The sequence below is a fragment of the Schistocerca nitens genome, chromosome 3, assembly GCF_023898315.1.
Source record: "Schistocerca nitens isolate TAMUIC-IGC-003100 chromosome 3, iqSchNite1.1, whole genome shotgun sequence".
Classification (NCBI taxonomy): Eukaryota; Metazoa; Arthropoda; class Insecta; order Orthoptera; family Acrididae; genus Schistocerca; species Schistocerca nitens.
In genome coordinates this window covers 695,377,382-695,398,257 of record NC_064616.1, presented here as the reverse complement: position 1 = coordinate 695,398,257, position 20,876 = coordinate 695,377,382, and the positions used below count along the sequence as shown (strand labels likewise).

The 20,876-nt window shown below is 39.2% G+C and overlaps 1 protein-coding gene across 1 annotated transcript in view; it reads left to right on the top strand.

The window, feature by feature from the left end:
• The window catches only part of LOC126248666 (early endosome antigen 1-like), a 216,127-nt gene that overhangs the window by 110,251 nt on the left and 85,000 nt on the right, over positions 1-20,876 (top strand). Inside the window, exons 5-6 of the mRNA XM_049949885.1 lie at positions 11,980-12,196; positions 13,977-14,159. Coding sequence (XP_049805842.1) covers positions 11,980-12,196; positions 13,977-14,159 — 400 coding nt within the window. The remainder of the gene's footprint in view (positions 1-11,979; positions 12,197-13,976; positions 14,160-20,876) is intronic.

The window sequence follows — 20,876 nt, the reverse complement described above, 5'->3', positions numbered from 1 at the left end:
GGATCTACGTCAAATTTCCATTGAGGAGTGGGATAATCTGGACCAACAGTGCCTTGATGAACATGTGGATAGTATGCCACAACAAATACAGCCATGAGTCAATGCAAGAGGACGTGCGACCGGGTGTTAGAGGTACTGAGGTGTACAGCAATCTGGACCACCACCTCTAAAGGTCTCGCCGTATGGTGGTACAACATGCAATGTATGGTTTTCATGAGCAGTAAAAAGGGCAGAAATGATGTTTATGTTGTTCTCTATTCCAATTTTTTGTACGGGTTCCGGAACTCTCGGAACCGAGGTGATGCAAATCATTTTTTGATGCGTGTATATGATATGTTTGAGAGAGCGGCTCCTAGCTGGTCATTTTCAGTCTGCTAAATAGTCCACTGGCTTAAATTTAATAAGAATGAACTACAGTAGTTTTTAACTCTACTCTTGTAACTAGATACACTTCAATGTCAGTTTCTTAATCTGTTACCAGTACCTTATTGAATCACAGTTATTGATATTAATTGTGCTGATACATAATTGGATGGAGTTGCTGATGTTCATCAGCAGTGGAAAGTGTTACATTCTCTGATGTATCCATAAAGTCGGTGTAGTGTGCAGCCCATCATAAGATGATCCATCTGTGCATCAGAAGTGAGAGCCATGTAGTGATGTGGCCAGTGAACATTCAGTGTTTGTACAGTGTTTTAATGACAGGTCTGTGATCCCTGTTGATGTGCTGCTGTTGGGGTCTGTAGCAGAGTAGTTTCCATGGGCACCGCAATCATATTGCCTTCAACTTCCAGAGGTGTTTTGTATTCAGTGTCCTATAACCTTCATGATGTTGAACAATATATTTTACTTCAGTTAAAGTAAGTTTTACTTTTATGTTAATTAAATTAAAATCTCCAAAAACTCTGAGGACACAAAAATAAATTGTATGAGTGCTGACAATGGGCAAATGGCCCAATACCAGTCTGGCAAAAATAAAAAATAAACGAGCAGCCTTGTCTACATATAGAATGTTGTTTATAAGCTTCTAGAACTGTAGCATATCCTGGCTCTAAGACAAAGACATACCAATTCCATATTAATCTTGTTTATTTGGAGATTTCTAATATTTTTATATCTGGAAGCATTATTTGATCCTAAAGTTTGGTCTCAGTACTTAACTTTCCTACACATGTGGATAAAGACAGTAGGACCTTAATTCATAATGTTTTCTTTGGTGACGCTCAAAGCAAAAAATAACTGTGTACACAGTAACATATGCTCTCTCTGGTCATGATGCGCAATTAGGATAAATAAGATTGTGCTTTACAGTGTGGATACTCCTAAGTGGAAATGAGTTAGAATAAGTAATGATGCCAGGACAAATGTTTTTAAAAATAATTTACAAGAGATGACCCAGGATGAAAGTTATAATGAACAAAATGCTAACATTATATTTAATCTATTCCATGAGAAATTCATATCATTATTTGAACATAGCTTTCTGCCTAAGCTAAACAGAAATGACAGTAAAGAATTATGTAAAAGACCATGGGAAACTACAGGGATTAAAGTATGTGAAAGGAAAAGGGAAACTATCTGTTAGCAAGAGCAAGTAAAAATTGTACACTACAAAAGATACTCAAAATTACTAATAAAAGTTATTAAAAATCAAAGAACTTGCACATAATATCAGAAATCGGTAATTCTGGCAACAGATTTAAGGCTGTATGGAATGTAGTCAAATGAGAGACAGAACAACTAGCTGCAGAACGGGATAACATCGCGTCTGAACCGAATGAAAGAGTTATAAATGATGAGTCACAGGTAGCAGATATATTTAATAATCGTTTCTTAAATGTAGTAGAAAGCATAAGGACAAACAATTCAAGAGAAAAATCACAGCAGCATGTTGAAAAAGCAACTCTCATAAAATTCCATCATACTAATGTATCTCCAACTTCTCCTTTCAAAATTAAGAAAATTATATATCCAGTTAAACATAAAAGCACATCTGGTTTTGATGGAGTTTCCAATAAAGTACTAAAGATTTGTTCCCATATAATAAGCCCTGTCTTACCTGAAATATGTACTGCATCACAAACTCAAAGCATTTTTACAGAAAGACTAAAATATGCCATTGTCAAACCCCTCTTTAAGAAAGGTGTCAGTAATTACCGATCTGTTTTACTGTCCACATCATTTTCCAAAATTTTTGAGAAAGTATTGTATTCTAAACTAATATCTGAGCTGACCAACAATATTCTCAGCAACTCACAGTTTGTTTTTCAGAAGAGTTGCTCTACTAAGAATGTCATTTATGTGGTCACTCACAAAATTTTACAAGTGGTAAATAATGAAATAGTGCCAGGTGATATTTTCTGCAACCTATGTAAGGCATTTGGCTGTGTGAATCACAGTATTCTCACTGAGTGAGGTGGTGCATTGGTTAGCACACTAGACTCAGATTCAGAAGGACAAATGACAAACCCACGTCCAGTCATTCTGATGTAGGTTTTCCGTGATTTCCCTGAGTTGCTTCATACGAATGCCAGGATGGTTCCTTTAAAAGGACACCGCCAACTTCCTTCCTCATCCTTCCCTAATCTGATGGGACCAATGACTTTGCTGTTTGGTCCCCTCCCCCCCAAATCAACCAAACAAATAACCAACCAACCAATCACAGTATTCCCCTGGATAAATTGGAGTTTTATGGGATTGATGGTACAGCCAACCAGTGGATAATGTCATATTTAACCAAAAGAAATCAGAAAGTTGTAGTTCATAATTCAGCCAATGTAGTCTGTGGAAATTATTGTGCCTGGGGAGAAATCATGCATGGGGGTCCCCAAGGCTCAATCTTAGGTCCACTATTGTTCTTCATATACAGGGTGTCCATAATAAAAGTTCCAGTTTCAAAACACTGTAGAAAGAGAACCACTGCTCAGAATGACGTCAAATTTGAACAGCATATTACTGACGCAAGGGGAGGTGTTATGGAGGGGTAGGGGGAGGGGGGGGGAGAGAGAGAGAGAGAGAGAGAGAGAGAGAGAGAGAGAGAGAATTTGGCCAGTAGATGGCACTGGGAGCATCAGAATGTCCACATCAACAGTTGTGCAGCACATGGCTGTCCCTGTTTGCATCAAGATGCCCAGCATGACTGTGTACATGAAGGATCGTATGCTGCTGGTAAAGTACCCTGTAGAAGTAAGTTCTGGACACTCGGGGGTATGAAAAGAAGTCATTGGTTTAATGTCTGCTAAGGATTTGGAGGAAATGATTACAAAATTAAAAAAGACAGGTACTTCTGAAGTGCAATGTGTTGAGAGAGGAAAGCAGTTGATCTGCCCAAAGAGTGGACTTTCCTGCAAGCATAGTGCACAAAATCCTATGAAAAAACCTGCATTGCTATCCAAATTCACCCATGCTCAGGAGTTGCATCCTGTTGAGCTGCCAGCAAGGCAAATGTTTGCACTGGAATTTCTTTCTTGCATGAAAGTGAGCAATGAATGGCCATGCAACATTCTGTGGACAGACAAAGCCCATTTCCATCTTCAAGGACATGTTAATATGCAGAATTGCATAATATGAGCCACAGAGAATCTTCATGCACAACAACCAGTACCACTTCATTATTTAAAAGTAACTGTGTGGTGCAGGTTGATGCCTTCATTTATCACAGGGCTGTATTTTTTCAAGGAGATGAGTCTTGCAAGTCCTGTTACCTGTACCATCACTGGTAAATGCTATGAGAGCCATTTTTGCACCAACATCATTCCAAGCCTTCAACAGCGTGCATGTCTGGGTAGGATCAGTTTTATGGAAGACATTGTGCAGCCAGTGAAATGACAGCTGCAGGGGTATTCCAGAATGCTAGAATTATCACCCATCATTTCCCTACACTGCCCGTCCAGATCACCAGATCTTAATACGTGTGTCTTCCAGCTGTGGGGTTACCAGAAAGATGGTGTGTTCAGTGCTCCAGTTATTACAAATGTAGCTGAATTGAAGGCATACACTGAAAATTCATCCTGAATGTGAACCCTGACACACTCTGATCTGTTGTGGAACATGCCATTTCTCAAATTGAACTTGTAGTAGAAAGCTGTGGACAGATATTGAACATGTCTTCCACCAGTCTCATGACAGTTAGAAACTGATCTCATTTTGCTTTTGGTGCATTGTGTGGTGCCAGGAAAATTAAAAACTGATCTTTCCCATCCGATGTGGTACGACCTTGCCGTGGTGGATGGGCTTACCTAACTAACAGTGCCACAATTTTTCTCATCCGATGTGGTGTGACTTTGATGTGGTGGATGGGCTTACCTAACTGACAGTGGCACAACTGTTGACTGCTGAATTTGTGCAGTCATGCACACTGAAGAATACAGATCGTATAATGCACAATTCAAACCATAGTAATCGTATTTCGATTCATCTCTCATTTGTAGCTGACACCATTTACGTTAAGAAGCTTACATCATCATCTATTGGTAAAATTTTCATTACTGTTTTGTTCCTTGATGTTTCCCTGCTACATCAATAATATGCTGCTCAAATTTTACTTCATTCTGAGCAGTGGTTCTCTTTCTACTGTGTTTTGAAACTGGAACTTTAAATACGGACATCCAGTATGTAAACAACCTTGCATCTAATATACAACAAGCAGAATCAATTCTTTTTGCAGATGACACTATTACTGTAATCAGTCCAAGTATACATACAGAAGCAGAAGAAATTGACTGGTTTTCTGTGAATGGTCTCGCCCTCAACTTTAAAAAGACACCACATGTTCTGTTTTGCACATCTAGAGCTACTACACCAATGATAAGGGCAACACATAGTGAGGAAATAATAAATAGGGTGGAAACTTCTTAGGTGTCCATATTCATGAGAATTTGAACTGGAAATAGTACATTTTGTAACTCCTAAAACAACTTAGTTCAGCCAGTTTTGCATTTAGAGTCATTGCAAATATTGGTGAGAGACATATCACTAAGTTGACTTATTTTGTATATTTTCATTCAGTAATGCGGAATAGTGTTTTGGGGCAACTCATTTTTAAGAAAGAAAGTCTTCATTGCTCAAAAACATGCTGTAAGAATTATATGTGGTGCTCGCTCACTATCGTCTTGTAGGTATCTGTTCAAGGTTTTGAACCTTCTGACTACTGCTTCACATTATATTTATTCCCTCATGAACTTTGTACAGTTCAAGAGGAGCAATGGTGTACATAATTTACAATACCAGATGGAAAATATGACATTCATCACTCCACATTAAGGTTGTGTTTAGCACAAAAAGGAGTGCACAAAGCTGCAGCTAAAATTTTTATAACTCACCCAGTAATATAAAATCTGTGATTGACAGCAAAGTAAAATTTGAAAACACACTGAACAAATTTCTCCTTGAGAACTACTCCTATTCCATAGAATAATTTGCATTATTGTAATGTGTGAAAGGTGGTGGATAGGAATTACTCATTCACGTCTTATAAATGTTCAGAGTGTAGCCATATTTACAAATAAATCGTCTTGGGGTTGAAGCTCTTTTTTCCGTATTTGCTTTAACAGTACGTATGGTTTTGGATAGGGTCCGCCTTTAGCAAAACACAGTTTTGTTTTTTAACCCAAACCTGTTTCACTGCAGTTGCAGCATCTTCAGTGGGCTTTTATTTTTCATCTGTTAAAGATAAAGAATGTTCTTTACTGTTTGTATACATGTAACTATAAGTTTTCAAATCATAATTAAAGATATTTGAAAAACACACAAATTATGAATTCATACCTTTGTACCACATAGTGTGGTTTTTCCGGTGTGTTGTTTTTCTACAGTGACTGTTTTGTTCCACAGTTTGTCATCTGAAACCACTTACACCTTAAAGTAGATAAATTGTTTAAGCCAAAATTACGATTTGAAAATTGTTATTACTGTGCCTGAAATTAATTCTCTCTCTCTCTCTCTCTCTCTCTCTCTCTCTCTCTGTGTGTGTGTGTGTGTGTGTGTGTGTGTGTGTGTGTGTGTGTGTATTTACATAATGTTTTCTCATATGCATCACTGTCAAACACTATATATTCAGTTGTCACTGTCACTGTGTGTGGGTGTCAGAGCTCTATAGGTTGGTCTTGTGTAACAATTCTTTGAGGGCAGAGAACAGAGTTCCATTGCAGAGAGCTGTGTCTTCATTTATCACTTGTTTTCCTTCCACTATGGCTTTTTGTAACTGATAATTTTCTTCCGTTATTAGTTTTTGTGCGGGGGCTGTTGCTGCATTTGAGAATTTTCAAATCAGTATTGATGTTTGTTGGGTTATGTTGCTTGTCCATGAGGTGTTTCGCAAATGTGGAATGACAGCTGTTACTTCTTATGCTCTTCTGTGTATCTGATATTAAAGTTTCTGCTTGTCTGCCCTATATAAACTGATTTGCAGTCTTGACATGTTAGTTGGTAAGTAACAGATGTGTTGTGCTTGTATGTGCTTGTGTTGGTTGTCCTTAGTTTTCTCTGTGTTGAGTTGTCTGTCCTGTAGGCTATTTTTACCTCTTGTTTTTGAGTATGTTGCCTATTCTGTGGACTGCTTTCTTGTTGTAGGTGAGGATGAACCACTTTTTTGTCATTGTGGGTGTTTCTTGTTCATGTGTGCTCATATGTGGGTTCTGTGTGTTTGTAAGTTGATGAGGAGGCTTTTGTTTTTGTGTGTTGGCTGTCCTTTTTTGTTTTGTGGTTCAGTTTATCTATAGTGTTTATGTCATATCCATTCTCTACTGCTATTTGTCTGATTGTCTGTAATTCATTCTTGTAGCTGTTTTCAGTGAGTGGGGTTTTGTTCAGTCTGTGTAACATATATTGGAAGCCAGCTAGTTTGTGTGTCATTGGATGATTATAATCTTTGTGAATGGCTGTGCTGGTGGTGGTCACTTTCCTGAATATAGAGAATTGGTGTTGGTTGTTGTGTCTGTGTATTGTAAGTTCAAGGAAGTTTAACCTTTTGTCGTGTTCTGTTTCTATGGTGAATTTTGTTTTTGGGTGTACTTTGTTTATATCACTGTGGAATTGTTGGATGCGACTTGGTGTTTGATCTACAATGCATATGATGTCATCTACATAATGGTACCAGTATATTATCCGATATTGTTTGGGTCTTACTACTGTTTCAAATATTTTATTTTCAATGTGATTGAGAAAAATGTTGGCTAGGAGTCCGCTGACTGGTGACCCCATTGGAAGCCCGTCTTCTTGTGAGTAGAACTGATTGTCAAATGAGAAATAGTTTTGCTCTGTGATTAGTTTAAGAATGCTATTTCTTTTACATGGAGTTTGGGAATTTTGGCTTGTTCTTCTAATTGTTGTTTGATGATGTTGATGGTTTCTGCGTTGGGGATATTGGTGTACATGGATGTGATGTCAAATGATGTGAGTGTGGCTGTTGTGGGTATGTTGATGTCTTTGATTTGTTGTGTCAGCTCTTCAGTATTGTGTATGCTTCTGTTATTTGTGTATATGTAATGTTTCTGTAATTATGTGTACATTTCTCTGCCTAAGTGGTTTGTGGGTGCACTTCTGAAATTGACTATGGGGCGTATCGGAATGCCAACCTTGTGGAGCTTTAGTAGGCTGTTCAGTGTGGGTGCTTGGGGGTTCTTTTGTTTCAACCATTTTGCTTTCTGATTTGTAAATATGTGAGAGATATTTTTTAGGAGTGTTAGGGTATTTTTCTGGTACCTTTGAATTGGGTCACTGGTTAGCTTTGTTATGTTGTTGTCTTCCAGAAATTTTAAGGGTTTTTTCCTTGTATTCATCCTGTTTTATTATTATCATGGTGCTGCCCTTGTTAAGAAAGAAAGTGTGAGGGTTTAACAAGGAAACCAAGGGTTTACAGTCAGTAACAAGGAGAAAGTTGGAGCCATATAAAAAAACAAGAAATTTCTGGAGATCATAGACTACAGCGAGAGCCTCTTTTTCCACCTGAGAGTAATGTTGCTGGGCCAGAGTGAGAGATTTAGAGGTGAAAGCAGCAGGTCATTTGGAGCCGTCAGCATATCAGTGCACTAGGATCGTGCCGAGGACGTACTGTGAGATGTCAGTTACCAAAACTATGTGCTGGTCCGGAGAGGCCATAGCTGAACAGCAGGCTGAGAGTAGTTTGGATTTCAACATTTGAAAAGCACGTTCACAATCCAGGCTCCAGCAGAAAGGTACATTCTTGTGTAACAAGGCATGCAATGAGTGGGCCAATGTGTCCACCCCCACTAGGAATACATGGTAGTAGGGTGTCTTCACTGGGAAGGCCCGAAACTCCTTCATGGGTGAGGGGTGGGGAATAGACACAACAGCGGAGATGGATGTGGCAGAGGGCAAACCCTATCCAGCAAGACCTCAAACCCCAAATAAACAGTAGAAGGTTCAAAAAACTGAGATTTCAGGAGGTTTTACTGTAAGCCTGTGGACTGTAAGACAGAAAACAAAGTGCGTAAATTTTTCAAGTGATTGGCTGTGGAGGAGCCGATGACAACAGTATCAACCATGTAATTAATGCAACCTGGACAAGCATAGTCAGTTGCTCTAAAAATTGTTGGAAAGCAGCAGGAGTGCTAGCCACACCCAAAGGAAAGTGCAAATTGTTTACAGAGACCAAAAGAATTTTTCAGAACCAGAACTCGCCAGGACTCTTTGCCCACAGGAACCTGCAGATACGTTTCAGACAAATTAAATTTAGAGAAGTAATGGCCACCCGATATTTCCGCCAACAGTTCCTTCTTGTGTGGGGGAGGGTACATACCCATGACGACTGCACATTGACAGTAGTACTGAAGTCGCCACAGAGGCAATGTTTCTCCCAACAGCTTCCAAACTACGACTTGCAGAGATTACCATTTGCTAGCCATAACAGGTTGCACCACCCCTAGAGACTGAAGTCTGTCCAATTCTGCTTTCACTTGATCTTTCAGGGCGACAGGAATAGAATGCACACAACAAAAATGAGGCGGAGCCGCGGATTTCAAAGAAATAGGAGCAGAAAAATTTGTAGCACCCCCTATATCTTCCGAAAAAGATTCCAAAAACTCATCACACAGTATTTCCAGTTGAGATTACAGTACCTCACCAGACACAAGGAGAACTGAGTTGATAGAATATCCAGATGCCTGAAATGCATCCATCCCAAACAAGTTCTCAACACTGGCATCCACAGCCACTGGAAATGTAATGGAATGAACCACTGACTTGTAACAGGCAGCTGCTGTAACTTGTCCTAACAGCATAATGTTGTGTTTGTTATAACTGACCAGCTTCCGCGTGGGCAGCGTCAATGGCGGCAAGCCTAAACTCACATTGGTTTGAGAATTTAGTAACGTCACTGCAGTACCGGTGTTGACATGTAGCCAGAGCACGTGGTGAAAAAGATTTAACTTGATAAAAAACTTCAGAGAAGTCACAAGCATTGGAATCACACAGTTTATGTTCGTGTCTATATCCTGAGCAATCCTCAGCGAACAACACAAGGAAGAAATGTGGTCTTCCTTCTGGTAAGCATTACAAGTAGCCCAGTGCTTAGAGCACGCCGAATGTTTGCGCTGGAAAAAACAGAAAGGACAAGGTGGAAACAGAGAATGCTGATGCCAGCACTGTGGCAGTTGTGGCTGCTTTTGCCAGCCTTGATCTGCTCGGCACTGGGCCCACATGTTTGCCACTGCCATTGCCTCTTCCTCGCGTAAGCTGTCTGTCGTCCTAGTGGGCACATCTTATGACACTACTGCTATGTTGCCCCATGCTTCAATTTCATCACCCATGACCGAGAAACTTGAAAAAATTGTGCTCTTCGCAGAGCTTCTGCCAACAGGTGGTTTTCACAGAGTAAAGCCTTCTGGCGCACTTCCTTTTCCGGTATGAAACAGGTAATTGCGTCACACACCACAGTGTCTGCACGGGCATTAGTAATGACTTGACACTTACGGCTAAGGCCATGAAGTTCAGCTGTCGAGACTCTGTATGACTGCTTTGATTTCTTGCAGCATCAGCAGAATTCAACTCACACCACTCTGAGATGCCTTTGTTTGCAGTAGTAGTTAGACAATAAACTGCTCATGTTATCAAAGATAAGTGCTGCCAGTTCTTGTAAGAGGGCAAGCTGACACAGTAATTGATACACCTTAGGTGGAATCCACAAGAGAAAGGAGACTTTGCACAAATTCGATTGTGTCACACCAAAAGCCAAAAAATGCTGTGTGAGTTTTTTTTGTGAGCTTCCCAGTCTTCAGCTGAATCATCATATGGAGAAAAATTGGGTGTATGGACCAGTGGAACAGTTCCCTGTCTGTTAATGGAAGCCAGCAAAGTGGTCACAGCCAAAGTAAGCTGTTCAATCCAGGCCAGTAGCACAGTATCCATACTAAATAAACCTGATCAAATGGCACTTAAAGACTGTACATGCGGAAACTGTTCCAAACTTGTGGCTAGTTATTTAGTAACTATGTAATACACAAAACCAATCCAAATCACAGAAATATTTCTGTAGTCATAACCTGTGAACAATAATGGAAAAGCCTCTCAGGACTCCACATGACTCAGAATAGTAGGTGGGTGATTCAAACACACACGTGGCAATACAACACTCAATGCACTCACAAACATTAGTAGCAGGATACAGCAGCAAGCATCCCATCAAAGTTATTTATGTCATCTACAGTATTCTTCCCTTGCTGGAAACCAATTCGATTATTCAAAAGAATTATATATTTTACAATAAAATTTTGTATCTGAGCGGCATCTAGTTTGTCACACATTCTTTACAAGACTGGAAAAGAAGAATAGGATGAGACTGTTCTATATCTTTCCCTGACCCTTTCTTGAAGTGTGGTTTTGTTTTAGAGCTGATCAGTAGATCTGGTTAACTGGCGAGTAACTCTAGTTTCAAATAGTGTGCTCCCTCCGAATGCTAAGGTGGTTTCTTGGTGTGCACAAGCAAACACGTGTGTGTGTGTGTGTGTGTGTGTGTGTGTGTGTGTGTGGTGGGTTAATCCCCACCTACAATTTTTCTGCTTCACCGAGCTAGGAGATACTCGGTTACTTGAGTAATGCCCTGCTGAAGATTAACAGTGGGATCAGAGGATATGTAGATCAGACATATAGGGTATCCCAAATTCATTTATTGCATGCTCCTCATAAAACATTTAGTGTCATGTCAGTAGCAATTTGAAAATGTTATTTTAAAGCAAAGAGGATTTTTATTAATGAATAATTAGCCAAAAATAACTTAAAATTAATTTACTGTCTAACATTTGTTTTTCTGCCTCAACAACATTGTTAAATATAATGTTATAACACTTAATATATTTAATAAAAGCGGTATCTCATATTTAGTGTGTTGTCATTCTGAAAGGGTAACATTCTCCAGTAATGAGGATAATTTGTCACTCAGAAATTGTTGATAAATAGCACTACACATGTCACCCACAATTCCTGGTCACATACTCATGCTAAAGGGAACCCAATGTTGTGGGCTAATGACTGCTTGAGTATTTGCATCTGGAGTATGTTATCATGGTAACTTAGTATTCTTCTCTTTTGTGCATATTGCCATTTCTGTAAATAAATTGCTGTCTGTGAGCTGCAGAACTTAAATGCTCAGTACCATACATATGGAATGGGTAAAGTAGAAAACAGTTTTAATGCAATGACTGATTTTGCCGCCACATTTACTAGAATAAATACATGAACACAGCCAAGAAGAAAGGATCAATAAACATCAACAGGAAGACAGTGATCCACTGAATACTAAACATTCTTGGAACAAGTAAAATAGCCTATATCTCACAAGCTGTTTGTTTCCAGACATGTTAATAGGATTTTTCCTAGATTTCACCTGTACTCTCTTCAGTAAGAATATTCAACACTAACTGTGAAAGTAACACATTCTTATATTTATTTTTGTTGTATGTGTGTATGATTACAGGAAAGGTGTTGACAAGTACTGACATTCTGTTAATGTGTGTCTTGTTACAGTGGTGAACATGAATGATCCTGCTGAATTGAAAGAAAAATTAATTGAAACTTTGAAAAGCAAGTCATGGTTGGAGACGGAAAAGGAACAGTTGGAACAGAAAGCAGCTCATTTGGCAAAAATGAATGCTTCTCTTAAAGCTGCATCAGATGAATTAGAAAGCAACCAGGTTACACTGAGAGAGAGGCTCAAAGTTCTTGAAGCACAGTTGGCACACAGGTAATTTTTATTCGAAGTACCAGTGTAAAGGTTTGTCATTAGGGAATGTCTTATTTACAGCTAAGTTAAACATCTTGCATTACAAGCTGTGCACTGCCATTTCCATCCATTAGTAAGAATCAGTAATTTTTTAAGCTTCCGTCATATGGCCACAGGGTATAGTGTGATTAATCACTCCAAATCACTGGTTTCTAGCCATCTACTGTCTGATTGCATCACTCTTTAGATCACATCAAGCATCACTCAGCATTGACTAGAGAAATGTGTGGTTTATAAGGAGCTGCTCTCGACCCTTTTTCCCCATTCTTTTTGAGTGCCTATGTATTGGCTTTGGACTAGGTTGACTCATAATAGCACTTTAGAACTCAAGACTGATTCCTTCCACTGCTATCATGTGGTTTTGTGCTACCACCGTTTGCAATACTCGATGGTCCCTTTCTGTCATTACATGAAGTTTATCTAATCTTGGTTTAGCTGTGGTTGTTATTTCACATTTCCATGCCACAATCACTTTACCAACTGTCAACTCAGGCAGCTTTAGAAGGGTTACTCACATCCCGTGAGTAGTCTATGTTTGAAGTCACTGAGCTCTCCTGACTGACCCATTCTCCTGTTACTGTTTCTCTGCTGACAACACAGTACTCCCTGCCTCCTTTTATACTGACAGGTCCACGTCTCATATGCATCTGGTTGTCAGTGCTGCATTACATAGGGGTGTCTGGATACTTTTGATCATGTGCTGTGTATAGGAATACAGGGTGAATCACCTATCACTTGCACCGCAGATATTTCAGACATGGAAGGCACTACTGATACACAGTTTTCACAGAATTGAATTATAGGTATGCAGTTGGTTTATAACAGACACAAATTTTGAAATGAGACAGTGCCTATTGACAGTAAAATCCTTAAAGTAGCATAAATGAGGATGATGAGAATGTCAGTGGTGTTTGTTGCAGGAAGCTAGTGCAAGTAGTTTATAGGTTATCATATTGTGACATTATAAACACTGACAGCTGTGTGTTCCATCCTATTGCTTAGATGCTAGGTGACGATATTAGGTGTGTTTACATTGTGTTGTGTGTACACTGTGATTCCATTGCAAGGGTCCTGTCACCTTATTGTGTACCAGCATGAATGCCCACTCCTCTCTCTCTCTCTCTCTCTCTCTCTCTCTCTCTCTCTCTCTCTGGTGAGGGGGGGGCATGGTATGCATGTGCAAAATTCCTGTCTATCTGTTGCCTACTCCAAGGGAGAGGAGAGGAGGTTGAGTTTTAGATAATTGTCATATGTGCAAATCTTGCTGGCTGATGACATTTTTTTCTGTGTTATATTTATGTTTTATTTTTTGTACGTTTTCTGCAATAAACTGTACACACAATTCTTTAACAATAGGCAATTTTGTTCTTTTCTTTTAACACTGTTAAACAAGTGGATAGAATTCAAGTAGAAAGTATGTAGGTAAGTGGTTTTATATAAAACCTTTGGCTGAAAGGGGTGTTACAGAAGTAGATTTTGCAAGTGTATTATAGGTCACGAGGTGCAACATAATAACTATATGCGATTTAGTGGATTACTATGAGACATGCAGTATAAATTGGACACCATGGAGGGAGATGTAATTTGCAAACTTTCTTTTTATATATTACTTACATTCTGAAACATTTCTCACATTTTCTGTATAAATTGTAATACTGTAACATATAAAAAAGTGGAACAGTAGTTCAGAAATACATCATAACAAAAGAGCTGAACTTCACTAAAATCCTTCTGGTTACAGGGAGAGCATTGATGATGCTGCAGTTTTAAAGCAAGAACTTGTTCAGGTTCAGAGGATGATGGATGAATTGACTAGAGAGAAAGAAAAGGAGCGAGACATGCTACAAAAAGATTTGCAACATCTACAAGACAAGTATACTCAATTAGAGCAGTGGAACACGGATGCTTCAATTCATACAAGAGAGTAGTATTATTTTAATATTTTTGTCTATTGTATATCATTATAGTGACCAATATTTGTCTCAAGTATAAATGATTTAAAAATTTAAAAAAATTGATTATGTGTCTGTAGGATTCATATTTTTCCCCCCATACTCAAAGAACATTGAGAAAGTTTTCCAACACAGATCATTTCGTGTTTAATTCTTCTAAAATTAATTCTCAGTGCTCTCAGTGGATCACTTCATTCTTTGAAACTGTTCAAAAAATATTTGTTTCTTTTTTTCTACTATCTTCTGGCAGCTGACTACTTCAATTAGCCCTTTGGTTTGAGGAACCTGTCATCTGCAGACAGTTGCTGTCCTTTCATGTCTGGAAACGAAGACAAGGCCACATAATGAATTTTCATGGCTATAGGGAGGATCTTCAAAAACTCTGAAGCTTAATGTAGCCTTAGAATCCTTAAAATGTTTTGACTAATATTTTTTGCTATTGAACATAGTTAGGAAAGTTCTGAGAGACTGTAAATACTTTAGGAAAAGAGGAGACCACTCACTGAGCAGCAGAAGTATTGAGTTGTCAACAGACACACACGAAAGAGAAAGAAAACTTGCTAGCTTTATCTGTGTGTGTGTGTGTGTGTGTGTGTGTGTGTGTGTGTGTGTGACAAAGGATTTATTTCAAATGCGAGCACGTTTTCTTTCTCTTTTGTGTGCGCCTGTTTATAACTCAACACTTCTGCTATTTGGTGGTTGGTGTTCTTTACTTCTAAGCTATTCTTGACTGTTCTTAGGATTTAAAAAAATTCAGCCATCCATCTTGGCTGAGTGGTTTTAAGTGCCTATACAACTTCTGTATGTTAACTTGTTGGCTGAGACTTGGTTGGAACATCATGGCAATGAAGTTTCACAGTATTTAACATAGTTATTCACACAAATTAAGGTGTTTGTTTCTGGAAGAATAGAGAAATAAATATTGTAATAAACTGAATTTGTATGTAAATGTAAGATTTATCATGCAAAAATCATGGATCAACAAAGGCTGCCTAGAACTTAACCTCAGGAGGCTTAACTTCCATTATTGTTAATAGAAAATAGATAACAGCATTCCTGGATTTTCAAATATTAGTTGCCTTCATTTAAGAGGAAAAAATGAATCAATTGGTAATGACTGGATCTGCAGGTGTGGGCGGTACCTCATCACATGTGGATAAAAACTTATCTTAAAACCAGTCCATGGAAAGCCTATGGATTTCCAGTATACTTGAATAATAGATTTTTAGATATTGTCGAATGTACATGGATTTTTGGAACTGTAAATAAGTATAGGCTTGCAACTGAAATCTGCACTTACATTGCTGGAGAAAAAAATAATGTGCTCAATTTTAAATTCTTGAGAATCTGTAATTTCTTTTAATGTAACGGTGTACAATTTGGCTGTGATGCACTTGTTTCTTTTCTCAATTTTACATTGTGCAGTTTCCCTTGTTGCAATTTATGTGTTTGCTTAAACCTATCTGGTGGGACTATGAGCTGAATACATTGTTGCTTAACTAGTCGTCTCTCCACCCACCCCATATGCTGAGCAAGGTGGCACAGTGGTTAGCACACTGGACTCACATTCGAGAGGACAATGTTGAAATCTGCATCCAGCCATCCAGATTTAGGTTTTCTGCAATTTCCCTGAATTGGTCCAGGCAAATGCCACAATGGTTCTCTTGAAAGGGCACAGCCGATTTCCCGTCCTATCTTCGAAACATTTCGAGCTTGTGTTCTGTCTATAAAGACCTCATTGTCAACAGGATATTAAACCCTAATCTACCTTCTTTCTCCCTTCAAGTAAATATAGTCCAGTGGCTTTTCACTTAAATTATTACCGGTGCAACATCTTACTGTGTTTGTTACCTATAGCTCCTTCTCCATTGTTTTTGAACCTCATAAGATGTCAAGATGAACATTTCTGTGTGTTCCTTCTAAATAGCCCAACGGTTGCTCCCCATGTCCCCCCCCCCCCCCTTCACCACCACCCACCTCCTCCTCTGCTCAGCATCTCTAGCAATGAAATATAGAACATTTTAACTGTACTGATCATGTAAAACCTTTTATAGACAACACAAACACACCACAATTCCAAATTCTTAACATCACTGAGTGTTTATGATGAAGAAAGTGCTCTATCTCTTGTGTGCTTGCTGTTTATAGAGAATTAAACACTGAGGTCCTTCTTCCATCCTGTTCTATCACTGATTGAGGTGGCACTGGACTTACACTTGGGAGGAATGGATTTCAAACTATTGTCCACTCCTCCAGATTTAAGTTTTCTGTTGTTTTTCTTAACCACAAATGCTGGGATGGTTCCAGTAAAAAGCGTACAACTAACATCTTCAACTTTTGTAGTCCTGTCTTCCTCAGTTGCGTCTAATATTACGGTATATTGATAATTTTTAATTATGGACCGTCAGACAGCAACTGAATAAAACACAATATTAGTGCCATACACGTTTCGCCTTTATTTTCTGCAAGGCATCATCAGTGGCCTGGAATATGTACATATGTTAGCTATTTTATTTACATTTTTGTCACTATGCCTATAGGTTATAAACAGTTCTGGTGGTTGGTATTTCCTATTAAGTAGTAATGTTTTGAACTGTACTTACAGGTTGCGTGGACAATTTCTTACATATTATGCTCCTGTTGCATTTTTGGTGTTGTTGTTCTTCTTCTTATGAATGCCAATTTGCGGTTTTTTCCACATTCCACAGCACTATGCACTGAACGCTTGTTTTAATGCAGTGTTTTGGTTTCTGTTGCCGACTGTCAAATGCTTTTGTCAGAGATCGAATGTTATTGCCAAACTTATGAGTGTAACTATTGAAGTATCTATGGTCTGTTCATGTGTGCGTTAGTGTGTGTGTGTGTGTGTGTGTGTGTGTGTGTGTGTGTGTGTGTGTGTGTCCAGATGGTGTGGGGAAGAGTTCTTTTGTTTTATGTTATTTCCTTTATTAAGTGTAGTAGGGAGCTTGTGCTGATGTGTGTTTGTTCATTTATCACATGTTTGTTTTCTGCTTATGGCTTTCTGGACGTGGAAGTTTTCTTGCGTTTGTATAAGATGTTTGTCATGGATGCTTATTCTCATTATTTTCATTTCTTGTTCCATGTTTGTAGGATGATGATTGTAGTGTTTTAAATGCTCTGCAAATGTGGAATGGTTTGTTTCGTACTTCCAACATCTGATATGTTCTTTGTATCTTGTTTCAAAATTCCTGCATGTCATGCCAATGTATACTGTATCACAACTTTGACATTAAAGTTTATATATTCCTGATTGTTGGAATTTGTCCCTCTTGGTAGCTGGCTGGCTTAGGTGTGATTGAAGGGTTTGCCCAGCCTTATATGCTATTTTGAAGCCCTGTCTCTTTAGGATGTTTGCAACTTTGTGTGTTAGTTTGTGTGTGTAGGTCATGGTGTACCATCTGGTTCTTTTCTGTATGGTGTTGTCATTGTGTGTGTTTGTTGAGTGTGTTTGTAAGTTTTCAGCTTGTGAGTTCTTTTGTATTCTGGAAATGTTGTGTTTGTTTTTTATTTGTGTTTTTATTTTTTTGATTTAGCCTGTGTACCACATGTGTGCCATACCCATTGTTCTTAGCTATTGGTATGATTGTACTCATTTATTGTTCATAGTTTCTCTTGCTGAGTGGGATTCTGTTTAATCTATGTAACATGTGTCTTAGTGCTGCAAGTTTCTGGCTGTGGGGGTGGTTGGATGTGGAATGTATTATTGTGTCTGTGGCTGTTGGGCCGGCCGGGGTGGCCAAGCGGTTAAAGGCGCTACAGTCTGGAACCGCGCGACCGCTACGGTCGCAGGTTCGAATCCTGCCTCGGGCATGGATGTGTGTGATGTCCTTAGGTTAGTTCTAGGGGACTGGTGACCTTAGAAGTTAAGTCCCATAGTGCTCAGAGCCATTTGTGGCTGTTGGTTTTCTAAAGGTGTTAAATGTACAGGGTGTTTCAAAAATGACCGGTATATTTGAAACGGCAATAAAAACCAAACGAGCAGCGATAGAAATACACCGTTTGTTGCAATATGCTTGGGACAACAGTACATTTTCAGGCGGACAAACTTTCGAAATTACAGTAGTTGCAATTTTCAACAACAGATGGCGCTGCAAGTGATGTGAAAGATATAGACGACAACGCAGTCTGTGGGTGCGCCATTCTGTACGTCGTCTTTCTGCTGTAAGCGTGTGCTGTTCACAACGTGCAAGTGTGCTGTAGACAACATGGTTTATTCCTTAGAACAGAGGATTTTTCTGGTGTTGGAATTCCACCGCCTAGAACACAGTGTTGTTGCAACAAGACGAAGTTTTCAACGGATGTTTAATGTAACCAAAGGACCGAAAGGCGATACAATAAAGGATCTGTTTGAAAAATTTCAACGGACTGGGAACGTGACGGATGAACGTGCTGGAAAGGTAGGGCGACCGCGTACGGCAACGACAGAGGGCAACGCGCAGCTAGTGCAGCAGGTGATCCAACAGCGGCCTCGGGTTTCCGTTCGCCGTGTTGCAGCTGCGGTCCAAATGACGCCAACGTCCACGTATCGTCTCATGCGCCAGAGTTTACACCTCTATCCATACAAAATTCAAACGCGGCAACCCCTCAGCGCCGCTACCATTGCTGCACGAGAGACATTCGCTAACAATATAGTGCACAGGATTGATGACGGCGATATGCATGTGGGCAGCATTTGGTTTACTGACGAAGCTTATTTTTACCTGGACGGCTTCGTCAATAAACAGAACTGGCGCATATGGGGAACCGAAAAGCCCCATGTTGCAGTCCCATCGTCCCTGCATCCTCAAAAAGTACTGGTCTGGGCCGCCATGTTGTCCAAAGGAATCATTGGCCCATTTTTCAGATCCGAAACGATTACTGCATCACGCTATCTGGACATTCTTCGTGAATTTGTGGCGGTACAAACTGCCTTAGACGACACTGCGAACACCTCGTGGTTTATGCAAGATGGTGCCCAGCCACATCGCACGGCCGACGTCTTTAATTTCCTGAATGAATATTTCGATGATCGTGTGATTGCTTTGGGCTATCCGAAACATACAGGAGGCGGCGTGGATTGGCCTCCCTATTCGCCAGACATGAACCCCTGTGATTTCTTTCTGTGGGGACACTTGAAAGACCAGGTGTACCGCCAGAATCCAGAAACAATTGAACAGCTGAAGCAGTACATCTCATCTGCATGTGAAGCCATTCCGCCAGACACGTTGTCAAAGGTTTCGGGTAATTTCATTCAGAGACTACGCCATATTATTGCTACGCATGGTGGATATGTGGAAAATATCGTACTATAGAGTTTCCCAGACCGCAGCGCCATCTGTTGTTGAAAATTATAACTACTGTAATTTCGAAAGTTTGTCTGCCTGAAAATGTACTGTTGTCCCAAGCATATTGCAACAAACGGTGTATTTCTATCGCTGCTCGTTTAGTTGTTATTGCCGTTTCAAATATACCGGTCATTTTTGAAACACCCTGTATGTTTGCCATTATCTTTTTTAATTGTAATGTAAAGAAAATTTATTTGATTTTCTTTTTCAAGTGTGAATTTTATGTTCTGATGAGCTTTGTTTATTTCTGAATGAAGTTCATCTATTTTTTCACTTGGCTCATCTACCAGACAAATAATGTCATCCACGTATCTGTACCAATATATGATTTTGAAACTTTCATGTGTGGTTATCTTTTCAAATATCTGATTTTCTAGGTGACTGATGAAAATGTTTGCTAGTGTACCTGATATTGGGGATCCCATGGGCAGTCCATCAGTTTGTGGATAATATTCTTTCTCAAACTGAAAGTAATTTTGTTCAGTTGTCAGTCTGAGCTTATCTGTTATTTCTTTTATTGCGTCTGTGGTGAGGTTGCTGTGGGACGAGAGATTTTGTTCTATGATTTCTATTGTTTCTGTGATAGGGATGGAGGTATACATATTTTCTATATCGAATGAAATGAGTCATGCTGTGTGTGGTAACTGTATGTTCTGTATATTTTCTATTAGGTTTCCTGTGTTTATCACTGTTCTGTTGTTTTCTACTTTATAGTGTTTTGTAACTAACTTTTGGAGGTGTTTGGCTATGCGGTATGTTGGGGCTTTCTTGAAGTTGATAACAGCTCTCATTGGCATTCCGTCTTTATGTACTTTCGGTTGACTGCGGAGTGTTGGTGCTTGTGGGTTTTTCTGTGTTAAGTAGTATTTCTGTTTGTCTGTGAGTGTGTGTTCAATGTTTTTCAGTGTTCGTTTCACATTTGCCTGGAATCGTGTAGTTGGATCTGACTTCAATTTTTGTATACAAATAGCTAAGAACAATGGGTATGGCACACATGTGGTACACAGGCTAAATCAAAAAAATAAAAACACAAATAAAAAACAAACACAACATTTCCAGAATACAAAAGAACTCACAAGCTGAAAATTTACAAACACACTCAACAAACACACACAATGACAACACCATACAGAAAAGAACCAGATGGTACACCATGACCTACACACATAAACTAACACACAAAGTTGCAAACATCCTAAAGAGACAAGGCTTCAAAATAGCATGTAAGCCTGGGCAAACCCTTCAATCACACATAAGCCAGCCAGCTACCAAGAGGGACAAATTCCAACAATCAGGAATATATAAACTTGAATGTCAAAGTTGTGATGCAGTATCCATAGGCAT